General features: G+C 37.9%; 1 protein-coding gene across 2 annotated transcripts in view; it reads left to right on the top strand.

Annotated features, from left to right (window-relative positions):
* The window catches only part of DCHS2 (dachsous cadherin-related 2), a 260,418-nt gene that overhangs the window by 156,535 nt on the left and 90,796 nt on the right, over nt 1-13,087 (top strand). For both annotated transcript variants that reach the window (XM_079152922.1, XM_079152921.1), the window contains exons 4-7: nt 4,905-5,141; nt 6,151-7,158; nt 10,180-10,367; nt 11,860-11,959. In XM_079152922.1, coding sequence (XP_079009048.1) covers nt 4,905-5,141; nt 6,151-7,158; nt 10,180-10,367; nt 11,860-11,959 — 1,533 coding nt within the window. The remainder of the gene's footprint in view (nt 1-4,904; nt 5,142-6,150; nt 7,159-10,179; nt 10,368-11,859; nt 11,960-13,087) is intronic.

Here is a 13,087-nt window from a genome sequence, read left to right as displayed (position 1 = left end):
AATGTCACCATCTTCAAAAGGGTAAAATAAAATCTTTCAAATTTTCCCCATAACTGGAATTGAGCTAAATCTGTGAGAATATATATGAAGAGTGTGGGGATGAGTGGGGAGAGAGGGACTTTTTAATTTTTTTCTGCAGACAGTATTGTATCATTTGAGTTTTATTTTATTTTATTGTTTTAGACAAACCTAGAGGGTGTGTTTGCATATCCTCTTTCTTTATTTCTTTGAAACAACCAAAACAAGTCAATTAAAAATATGGACACAAAGGAGCTGGGTGATATACATTTCCTTTTAGATTTTCCCTCCAGGGTCCACCAGAAATACATGCCAAACTATTCCTTTCTCAAGAATAGCGAGTCTCAAACTTTAATATGGAAGAATTCCTGGTAGCTGTTAAATAGTACACCTTGCCCTGTTTCCCAAATCCTGTTTGCCCAGGATGGGTTTGGGGATGGGCATTTTTCTCTTTCTCTCTCTCTTTTTAATTTGATTTAATTATACATGACAGTAGAATGCATTTTGACACATCAGACATAAATGGAGGATAACTTCCCCTTCTGATGATTATACATGATGTAGAGTTACACAGGTCATGTAATCATACATGCACATAGGATAATAATGTCTGATTCATTCTACTGTCCTTGCTGCCTCCCATACCACCTTCCCTCCTTTCATTCCCCTCTGCCTAATCCAAAGTAACTCTATTTTCCCCTAGACCCCCCACCCCTTATTGTGAATTAGCATCCGCATAGCAGAGAAAACATTTGGCCTTTGGTTCTTTGGGATTGACTTATTTCACTTAGCCTGATGTTCAGCTGCATCCATTTATTGGCAAATGCATTATTTCATTCTTATTTAAGGCTGAGCTATAGTCTATTGTGTATATATATCACATTTTCTTTATCCATTCTTCTGTTGACGGGAACCTAAGTTGGTTCCATAGTTTAGCTGTTGTGAATCGAGCTACTATAAACATTGATGTGACTGCATCACTGTAGTATGCTGATTTTAAGTCCTTTAGGTATAAACCAAAGAGTGGGCTGGCTGGGTCAAATGGTGGTTCCATTTCAAGTTTTCTGAGGAATCTCCATACTGCTTTCCAGAGTGGTTGCACCAATCTACAGTCCCACTAGCAATGTATGAGTGTACCTTTTTCCCCACATCCTCGCCAACATTTACTGTTGCTTATATTCTTGGTAATTGCCATTCTGACTGGTGTGAGATGAAACCTTAGAGTAGTTTTGATTTGCATTTCTATAATTGCTAGAAATGTTGAACGTTTTTTCGTGTATTTGTTGATCAATTGTATTTCTTCTGTGAAGTGTCTGTTCAGTTCCTTTGCTCATTTATTGATTGGGTTTTTTTTTTTTTTTTTTCGGTGTGAGTTTTATTTTTTAATGAAGCACAGGTTTTTATCAGTGGACTAGTCAAAGCGGATTGAAGGTGAGGGAAGAGGAATGGAATAAGGAAAGAACAGTAAAATGACCCTGACCTAATTTTCCAATGTACGTGTATGAATATACCACAGTGAGTCTCACCATCACGTACATCCACTGGCCTGAGGTTAAAAAGAAAAACGATCAGGAGAGTATAGGGCAGGGAATAGGGGAAGGGAGGCTGGGAGGGAAAGGGGAAGTACTGGGGACTGAATTGGAACAAATTATGTTCCATGCTTTTATAATTGTGTCAAAATGAATCCTAATGTCATTTATAGCTAAAAATAACCAATAAAAGTAAAGAAAACAAAAAGTCACTTCTGGAAGTAATTTGTGCTGAGTATTGCAATCTTCCCATAAAGGTGAAGTAACATTTGTTGTTGGAATTGAGACTCACCTTTCAGACTTTTTTTTTGGGGGGGGCGGGGCGGGTTTGCTGGGTATTGAACCCAGGACCTTATGCTTGACAGGCAAGCACTCTACCAACTGAGCTATATCCCCAGACCCACCTTTTAAGCTTTCTGATTGTTAAAGGTTAGTTTTCTGGGTCAGATGCTTCTTTGCTATAGGAATCTTAAGTACCTGTCATAACAGGAAGGGGCAGTTAGAAGTTAGAAACAAGCATTGTGAACACTATATGGTGTTTCTGAAAACTCATTTATTGCTTCCTGCTTTTAGAATGTGTAAAGTAATATTTTATCTTCACATCAACTTAGTAAGCAAATGGATGATGACATTGATGTTAATTTCTAAATCCCCATACATATTTTATTTAATGATACAGTCAAAGCTAAGGAAGATTATAATTATTCACTGCTGGTTTTTAACGTGTAAATTTTCAATTGGACTTCACCCCAATTTTAAAAATAAATAAAATAAATTCCATTTACTTAAAAAAGCACTGTCTTTTATAATGAAACAATTTATATTCTATTATTTTTTAAAAACTAGACCAATAACACATGGGAATGATTTGACCTAGAAATTTGTTTAAAAAGTATTTAGGGCTTTGGTGGGCCACAAAATCAATTAGCACCCCTTTTCTAATATGGTTGCTAAAGATGGCCTAATAATAGTTGGTATTATTACTAGTATTTTGTAGTATCCTCATACTTTGGATTTGGGCTTGCTTTGGAATGGTGAGATTAATCTGTAGCTGTGTTCACTTTGGGGCCCAGATTAAGATAATCAACTTGAAGTATGTTCAGGAAAATTAAATCTCTTGGGAAATGATTTAAAAATCAGGTTAGATAAGAAACTATGAAAGAACAGGGTAACTCAATTATGTCTCAAATCATCACTTTGCACACCCTGAACTGGTACAATTTCATGTGTCAATTATACCTCAATAAAGCTGGGCAGGGGGAGGTAAGGGGGGTGGTACGTTTGAAGGAAGTCAGGCAAGATGAGTGGCTTTGGTTACTCATGATACAATATGCCAGAAAGGAATAATTCATGTTTCATTCAACTCTGGACGGAAATATGAATAGGGAATCTATCCCCTGTGAAAGGGACGGATTTGACTTTAAAAAGAAAGAATTTGAATGGGTGTCCATTTTTTATGCCTAAAAACTGGATATTTCTGATGTGTTTACCAGTTCCTTATACACTGGCAAAGATTACAGTATTTCTTCTTTTAACTGATAGGATGACGAGTTATACCATCAGAGTCCATAAGTTGCAGCCATATTTTTTCTGCTTATCAATGAGTTTGTATGTATTTTCTGTCTCATTAAAATGAACAGGTTCATTTCTGAAATTGGTTCCATTGTATCTATTTTCATGCTTTCAAACCAGTTACACATTTAATATTGCAAAATTAAATAATTGGTTATCTCAGAGTTACTGAGTCTCTCCCCAGCTTAACCATAAACACCTCCTTCTCTCACACGCTGCATTCATAAGCCTCAAATACCACTCTTTCCCCATGCTTTTAACACTTACTGAAGTTTTCTTACAGACAGTTATTGTATCATATCTTCTCACCAGCAAAAAGTGGAATCAGTTGAGGAACAGAACTTCCTCCTGGGGTGTCAAGTTCAGGAATGCCTTAGAAGAGTCATTTCAGTTTTCTCCTGTGGGCTTAGTGCCCTGGCATCTGGGGAGATTGCAATTACCCTCTACCCATATTAGCCCCACCTTAGGACATGTCAGACTGTGGGGCAGACTCTGATTCCATCATCTTGAGCTGGTGATATGATAGTCAGGCAACCAGGTACCAGAATTTATATTCTTCTGGTGAGTTAACATGCTTTCACAATGTCTAATGTTTAAGCCCAGGGAAAATACTGTTCTCTTGACAGAATATGCACCAGTTTCAAATATGCACAAGTTCTTTGGTTATAAAACAGATGTGTCAATTCAGGTTCTCTATAGAAATAGAACCAATAGAATGAGTGTGTTTTAGTATGTGTGCATACATGTGTGTATACACATGTCAACTGCCATTTACATGTATATGTATATATTCACATCTATGAAGACATTTATTTTAAGGAATTGCATCATGCAATTATGGAGGCTGGCATTTCCCAAGATCTGCAGGGTGAATCAGAAAAGGAGAGTCATTGGTTTATTGCATACTGAAGACCAACAGGCTTGAGATCCAGGAAGAACTAACATTTCATCAGAGGGTGAAGGCATGAAAAAACAACCAGTATTACATTTTGCAGACAGGAGGAATTTGTTCTTATGTATAACAGGATCAGTTCTTATGTTCAATTCAGGTCTTCAACTGATTGTATGAGATTCACCCGTGTTAGAGATAACAGTCTACTGTATTCACTCTACAGAGTCAAGTGTTAGTATCATACAAAAATGTGGAACCAACCTGGGTGCCCTGCAACAGAGGAATGGATAAAGAGAATATGGTATATATACACAATGAAATATTACTCAACCATAAAGAAGAATGAAATTATGGCTGGTAAATGGATGGAACTAGAGACTATCATTTTATTAAGTAAAATAAGCCAGTCCCCCCAAATGAAAAGCTGAATGTTCTCTCTGATATTTGTATGTTAACACACAGTAAGCAGGGATGGTGGGAGGGAAGAAGAGAAGTTCATTGGATTAGACAAAGGGAATGAAGGAAAGGGAGAGGGATGGGCATAGGAAAGACAGTAGAATGAATCAGACATGACTTTCCTATGTTTACGACAAGTGAAACTCCACATGATATACACCAGTAAGAATAGGATCCTAATTAGAATGTTATACTCCATATGTATATAAGTCAAAATATGCTTTACTGTCATGCATGTCTAAAGAGAACAAATTAACAAAGGAAAAAAATACACTCAGAGATACACTCAGAACAGTGTTTGATCGACTATCTGGGCACCCCATAATCCAATCAAGTTGACACATAAACAGCACAGCAGACTTAACAGATTAGGTCTTGTAACTCTCTGTATTTATTGCATAGCATCTGTTTATTAATTCTTTCTTCCCCCTATCCAGGGATTATTTACTTAACATCAACTCTTAGTCATTTGGAACCAACTACTCTTTTTTTGACCGTCTGTGCCCGAGATGGTGGTGGACTCACAGCTGTCGTTAATGCTGATGTCACTGTACATGTCCTCTGGACAGCCCTGGCACCTGCTGAATTTGAAAGACCCAAGTATACTTTCTCAGTTTATGAAGATGTGCCTGAAGACAGTCCTGTTGGAACAGTGAAGGCCAGAGAGTCCTTGAGTAAGTACTGATACTGCATTAAAGTCCATTATCGGAAATTCGCTGTTTTCTTGGGCTGTCCAATCTTGAAGCATACTTCCCTTCTCTCCCGGCAAGATGAGCTGAGACAGCAGAAGGTGTGACTTGCTTTTCATTCTCTCACCATCGTTTCTATCCTTCCTACAGTTCTCTTAGCAATAACAAAAGAAGTAGGTATTTTTAAAAAGAAAGTTTAAAACAGTACAGAAAGTGAATATGTCCTACCAAAAAACACACACTTAAAAATTTTTTTTACCAAAATCCATCCTATTCTGTTATACTTTTTTATCACTGGAGTATAAAAAAAAAATGCAGCTTTCCAGGAAAGCTGAACATCATTCTGTCTCATTAAATAAGTCGTATAGTATTTCAACTTCGATGTGTTTTATTTAAACATTTCCTTTCTGCTATCTATTTGAATAATTTTAAAATTTTGGTAGTCCAAATAGTATGTGGGTAAATATTCTTGTATAACTCCCTTTTATATGTACAGGATGAAGAGTCCTACATGGGAATTACCTCTCCGAAGAGTTTGTCTTCCTTCTGGTCCCCTCCTGTCCTCTCTTCTCTCCCTCTTCTCAAGCTCTGTGGGGGTTATTGACTGTGCCCAGGTAGATATCCTACAGAAACATCAACAGAAACTTAACTTGACTTCCTTAAATATAGAAAAAGGGGGTGCAAATTGTTTTCTGAATATCTTTCCTTTTTCCCCTAATGCAAAAACGATGAAGAAAGCTAGTAAATCCTGTGGCTTGCTCTTTTGGATGTTCCCTTTGTCCACAAAAAAAAAAAAAAAAAAAAAAAAAAAAAAAAAAAAAAAAAAATTTAATCTGCGTGTCCACTTTTTTCAACAGGCTTGGAGAGTAGAGGACGAAGAAAGCCATTCCACAGCGCTCTGCATGGATGAGGCTTATGTTAATATTTCCACTTTCAGCATTTCCAGCACGTGCATTCTTGTGGCATTTAATGATTGCCTTCTCTCCCTTTTCAGATTCCTCAGAACCAATCTTTTACAGAATTTCCTCTGGCAATCTGGACGGAAAGTTCTCCATTCACCCTTGGCTGGGCACCATTCGCACCCAGAAGCCTCTAGATCATGAAACGCAGCCCATGGCTGTTCTGACGGTCCAGGCGCAGCTTGGCAGCTCCCCAGTCTGCAGCAGCACCGAGGTCAACGTCACCGTACTGGACGTCAATGACAACCGCCCTGAGTTCCTCACGGCCTCTGATGAGATCCGGATCTCGCAGACCACACCTGCGGGCACCGCCTTGTACATTGCACGAGCAGAAGATAAAGACAGCGGGCTGAACGGGCTCATCCGATACTCCATCGCCAGTCAGAACCCAGGCCTCTTCACCATCGACCCAGGGCTTGGGGTGGTGTACCTCAGTGGGAGCCTGGGAGGTGATGTCCCGCAGAAACACACCCTGACCCTCGTGGCCAAGGACCGTGGCGCTCCTCCTCGGGCATCCCTGCTGATGCTGACTGTAGCTATCGAAAAACAAGAACAAAGTCCAGCCTTGACTTTTGAAAATTTGGTCTATCAAGTGGAAGTTAGTGAATCTCTCTCGCTGGCAACACAGATCCTGCAAATCCAGGCCTCCCCCCAGCACACGATCTCGCCGATGCGCTATGCACTGGAGCACAGTGTAGATGCGGCTGCCTTTGGAATCCACCCTGACTCGGGTTGGCTGTATCTGCGGCGACAGCTCGACTATGAAGCCACACAGACATATCATTTCCGAGTGTTCGCCTGGATCCTGGAGGACAGATCCTTGCAAAATGTGAGCGCTTCAGTCATTGTTCACGTCCTGGATGAGAACGACAATCCCCCGACCTTCTTGCATGACGTGTTGTTTTTGAAAGTTGAAGAGAACCCTATTCCACCGGGGGTAATAGGCAAAATTACAGCCTATGACCCAGACTCTGGAAAGAACGGACAACTATCCTATTTCCTTTTGTCTGATGGAAAATTCTTCAGGATAAATCCTAATACAGGTAGCATTTTGTAGCTTCCAGCTATTCCTTTAAAATCAGGATTGAGAAAAATCTTTTAGGTATAGCATTTGTACATTCAGATAAAATGAATTTTTGGTAAATGTAGTATTTGATTATAGTATTGTGTAACTTTAAAATGAAGTTAAAACTGAAAAGAATTTCATCTGTGACAAGTTATACTTCTCTTGGTTCCACTCATACATTGCCAATGCCATTCATGTGTCACACAGGGACATTTTGGTCAACAGTGAACTGCATACACAGGAGTTGTCCCTTAAAATTATAATGGAGCTGAAAAATTCCCATTGCCTATGATCTGCACTGTACTTTTTCTGTATTTAGATATATTTAGATGCACAGATCCTTAGACTGTGTTACAATTGCCTGCAATATTCAATACGGTCATATGTTTGCACAAGTTTGTAGCCTTGGAGCAATAGGCTACACCACATAGCTTCTACCTCCTACATTTGTGTAAGTACATCTCTCTGATGCTTGCACAGTGATAATCAGCTAGGGACACATTTTGCAGAACATATTCCCATCATTAAGTGGTGCGTGACTGTGTAAGGTTCTTACACTGATTTAGAGGTACACAGTCAGAATTGAATTAAATAAATCCTTGGAAAGTATTTTTATTTTTTATTTTTTGCCAACCACATTTTTATTTGCAGATTTTTTTAAAATTTCTGTGGCACACATTGTGAAGTATAAATGTCATCAACATAAAGCTAGAAAGTAATCCATTAGTTGAGATTTAAAAATCACTCCAGGGATGCACACATGTCCCCATTCTCATATTGTTAAGGGAACCAGGGGGAAAGGGGGAATAATTACAGTGGCATAATTATTTTTTTTGAAGTCTTAATTTAAAAATTAAATATAAAAAGTTATACTTAAAAATTTATGTTGTATGAATTTACAAGGACTTTAATCTCTGCAACAGAATGTGTTTATTCTGCAAATGTAGAGCTGGGAAAACTGAGCATGAGAGAGAGCTGCAGGGAAGTCAGAGCTGGTCAGAGGTTAGAGGAAGCCACCCAGCTGTACAATCCCAGAAGGTTCCATTTATGTCATATCTTGGTTAATGGTGCCCCTACCCTTTAGTGGGACAGGATTCGAATTCAGTTCTGATGAATGTCCAGCCTTTGTTCTTAATGCCTCACATGTGAATTGGGAGAAGGTGCTCCTTCCTCCTGCAGGTGGAGCTTCTCACCAGTACTCGAGGTTTCCAGAAAGGGTGCAGACTAGATTTCAACTCCCCCTCACTTCCTAAACTGGTGTCCCTTCTGGAGAGCAGTGACTGCACAGGTATACGGGATAGTCCTGCCACTTAATTCCATATGGCTGCTCCTTTTCCAGATCTTCTATTTCACTTGCTAACTTTTTAAAAATATGCAAACTAAAGCTGGTTACCCATGGTCTTCTTTTTCCTATAATTATCCAGTACCCAGATTCGGAAGACCAGGTGTTCAGTCATGATTTTGTTGTATGACCTTTGGCAAAGAGCTTCATCTCAGAGTTCAGGGTCCTCGCCATGAACAGAGGAGGTAATTCCTGACATGCTTCACATCATGCTCTGAAATTGCTAAAGAGATGAAGTATATGAAGGGGATTGAAATATGATGTCCTGGTAAACTGTTCTTATTTGCCAGGGACAGTGCGGCAAGGCAGGGCTGGAGGTGTCCTTCAGAGCAGGCAGGCCACCTTATCTCCTCATTCTGGTGCCCTGACCTGGACACCAGTTCCCACTGAACCCTGACTTGGCATCTCCAGGACCAGCCCCAGGCTGCAGCTCAAAGTCCTTTCACCTCTGACCTCCGAATAGCTGCTACCTATTCATTAGAGTTGGTTCAAGAAATAAAAAATCTGTTTGTCATTCAGGATTTGGAGTTTCCAAAGAATTACAGATTGCAACTTTAAAATATAGTTGCAATATGATCTTTATTAAAATCACAGTTATAGTAAACACTATTTAAATGTAGTTTATAAATAGTTGCCGTAAACACTGCATTTAAGCTCACCAATCCAACAACTTATCCAAATATGAATTTTGTTCCTGTTTCAGTTTTTTTTAATTCAATGGTATTTTATTTGAATTGAGAGGAAAATATTTTAGCAATGAGAACATTGGTTGATAGCTGCTTCCAGTTCACTTTCTCACAAATAGATTTCTTTGAAGATGTTAGAAAACTAGTGCTTTGCTGAGCTCCACAGCAGGAGGTGGAGAGAACTCTTGGCTTCCAAAGGCCCTTGGCAATAGGAAGAGGCACTTAGGATTTTATGCCTGAATCTCCTTGGCTAAAACATAAGGGCATTTAATAAATATAGCACATTCATGGGCAAAAATATATAAAATAAGGCTTATAAAACACTAGTAGTTATCTGGGAAGTCACTACACATTGCTGCACATATGTTTTGTGCGACAAAAATGAATACTCATATACATGAATGACAAACCATTGCCTAAAGAATACGATTTTCAGGAAAATATTTGCCCATCGTTTTCAAGGAATAACAACTGCTGCGAATGTAATAATTTACAGCTTATGAAATACTTTAATGTGCAATTACGTTTGTTTCGATAGCAGCCCCGGGAGGTAGGTTCAGAGAGCATGTTAGGTGGGGGAACTGGGACTCAAAGCCAGAACTTATGATGTCATAGCTCACGTGCTTCCCATTATTCCATATGGCAGCCTAGAATAAGCAGTTCTTTTAAATCCTCCAAATCATTTGTTTTTATGAATCATATTTTTAGTTCAAATGGTTGATGGAAGATAACTTGAAATGTGACCCATTAAAAGAGTGACCAATTAAAAGTAGCATTTTCAGGAGTAACTTCAGGAAATTCTTCCAACAGTACCACGAGTCACACTACTAAGTATGTGATCTCAGGCATCAGGCTTTTGCTCAAAGCTTTCTCTCTGATTTTCCTTCTCTGGATTATAGTGGGTAGGTTGGTGATGCTAGGGTTCTAGTTGACAGTGTCCATGTCTTTTGCTCTGCTCTGTATTCCCCAGGAGAATTGATCGGCTGGTTGGCTTTGGATCGTGAGCATCAGGTGCACCATCAGATGACTGTCCTGGTGACAGACCATGGCTCCCCACCACGAAATGCCACCATGGTAGTTTATATCACAGTTACTGACATCAATGACAACAGCCCGTTTTTCCCACAGTGTCTCCCTGGAAAGGAATTTCACATCAAGGTTTGTGAAGTAACCTTGCGATGGATTTGTTAGTCATTTGTTTTGAGCACCATCTTGTGGTAATACATGTGAACTTATCAAATCAGTTTTGGTGGGGCATTGCATAGGTTTCTAGAGCTAGAAATTATAAGTGTGTGTATGCGTGTGTTTTTAAAGACATTTAAAAAAAAATAAAATAGATATTTATACTCTGGAATTACACCCGGTTGTTTTGTAAGGAGAAAAGTATTTCTGCCCTTTACATACAGATATAATTACCTCAGTATCAGTAATGCTCACACATGGATTGTTTAAATAGTAGTTTGCTTGTTCCTCTTTGAAATCCTTATGAGCAATTGATGCACATCACTAAAAGGGGAAGTTGAGAACAGAAGAACAATCTGTAATTCTCAAGTGAATAAATGTACTTCCATAGATTGTAAAAGTTGGTCATTGGAGTATATGCATAAACTTCTAATTACATTTATACTAGCTTATCTTTATCATTTGTATGTTTTTGCATCTTTCACAATGTGCACAATAAATTAGCACATAGTTCATGTCCCTAAGTGAATATATCTTAGAGGCACTTGTAATTTTTTTTTTTTTTTGGTTCTATGGATTTAATACGGGGGTGCTTTGCCATTGAACTACATCCCCAAACCTTTCTTTTTTTTTATTTTTTTGAGACAGGGTCTCACTAAGTTGCTTAGGGTCTTGCAAAATTGCTGAGGTTGGACTTGCACTTGCAATCCTTTTATCTTAGCTTCCCAAGTCACTGGGATTACAGGCATGTGCTACTACACTCGGTTATACTTATTTTTAATGTATGAATGAAAGGTTTGACAGCTACTACTCTAAAATAAATTGGGCAAATTGGGCTCAAATATACACACTGAACAACTCAAAAAAGCTCTTGAAAAATTTAATAACTTTAATCTTTTGAAACCATATTTAAAGAAAAATTATCCCAAAGTCAAACAGTACCAGGTTATCATGAGATTTGCAATTCTATCATTAAAATACCCTGACTTAATTGGAGAGTTGAACTCCACATGTGCATTACAATTTTCCAGGGAAATTCCTATTAATAAGATATGTTTCCTGTGTAAGGTATGTTTCCTGAAATAAAGGGTCATATTTATCTTTAGCCTATTTTAACAACTACCTTTTAAACAATGACCTGAGAAGGTGAGGAATGAGAATTATTTTAAAACATCCAAAATAGATAACTACTTAGTTAATTTGATTTCCATTATTTTTATTTATTTATTTGCAGAATTAGTTCAAATGCTCCTGATAATTTTTTCAAACTGAGTAAAAGATTTAAATTTGTAAGGTGGATCCTTTTGATGGACTTCCACCTGTGTAACTTTTCTGTGGTAGGCATTTGAATGGTACATGGATTTTAAAAAGTTTTTAAAAATGCTTAGTGTAATGTGTTCTTTCATTTAAAGGTCTATTGATGCTTCTTTTCACTGAGTCTTTTATAAGCCATGTGTTTTCATGACAGGTTTTGGAAGGTCAGCCAGTAAATATGTTGGTCACAACTGTTTTTGCAAAGGACCTCGATGAAGGAAGCAATGCAGAAGTTCTGTATTCAATCTCTGCAGGTAAAAATTACTATTATTAAGGCTTCACCCCTTTCCGAATTCTCTCTGTTGTTTATCGGCTATCTATCTCCTTCTGGGAAGCTACATCCTACTTTAATTATTCAACCAATTCTCTAATTACCTTTGAGTGTAATACAAAATTGAAAACAATTCATTTGCTATTACCATGAATCACCTTAATTAAAAAAAATTTATAGGTTTAACAAAAAGTTTTATATGTCCTAAATAGAAACCATCCACCTTAAACGAGTAATTTGCACTAATCTGAAGTACAAATCAACTTTTACCAGAGGCATGAGTAGCTAGTAGATAAGAAATGGTAGGTAGTGTGTTACGAATGCCAAGCATCTGTGAATCTCTATGAAGATGACCTACTCTTAACATCAGAGTAAATCATACCTACCTGTACTATCCCATAAACCATACCATATATTTATTGCATACATGGGAACTTCATTGCAACCATCTTACTTTTATATCTTAAAATGTGCTGGCCTCAGATTTTTTCTGATGATTAACTTTAGTCTGCATTGTCTCTTAGACCATTTTTAAAAAGACTTTGGTGCTTTTTCTTGTTTGACACAAATAGTAAAACAAGAGACAATATTGCCATTGCTTGCAGATAATATGACTGTCTTCATGGAAAACCAAGCTGTATTACAGGCAAAGTATTGGAATTAATAGGGTAGTGTATTTTTCTGGGAGCCACATAAAATTTCACTAACGCTTTTAAAACTAAGCAGTTTTTCAAAGATCTCATTCCATGTCTTGAATTCATAAAGACAACTGTAGGGTAAGGGCAGATTTTCCTGGAAGCTAAAACAAAACTTGCAATTCAGGGCCCTTTACTATGTGGACTTCTCCAGGGGAGGGGGATAGTAGGGAATTTATATTTATTGTCCTATTTTTCTCTAGGAGAACTCCACAATTTATATAAGCTTCAAAACTCCCTAAGTCAGGATCTGTGCCTATTAAAGGGCATTCCAACATAACATGTGTAAATCCTTTATGTAGAAAATTACAAAATATTAGTGAAGGTAAATGAAAAAGGCAAATGAAATAAATATCTGACCAATGAAATTAAAAACTGTGTCACGTTCATACGTATCAGGAAGACTCTATATCCTA

The sequence above is a fragment of the Sciurus vulgaris genome (genome assembly GCF_902686455.1).
Source record: "Sciurus vulgaris genome assembly, chromosome: 9".
In the NCBI taxonomy this organism is placed as follows: domain Eukaryota; kingdom Metazoa; phylum Chordata; class Mammalia; order Rodentia; family Sciuridae; genus Sciurus; species Sciurus vulgaris.
The sequence above is the reverse complement of the archived record's forward strand: the minus strand, read 5'-3'. Positions and strand labels throughout refer to the sequence as shown.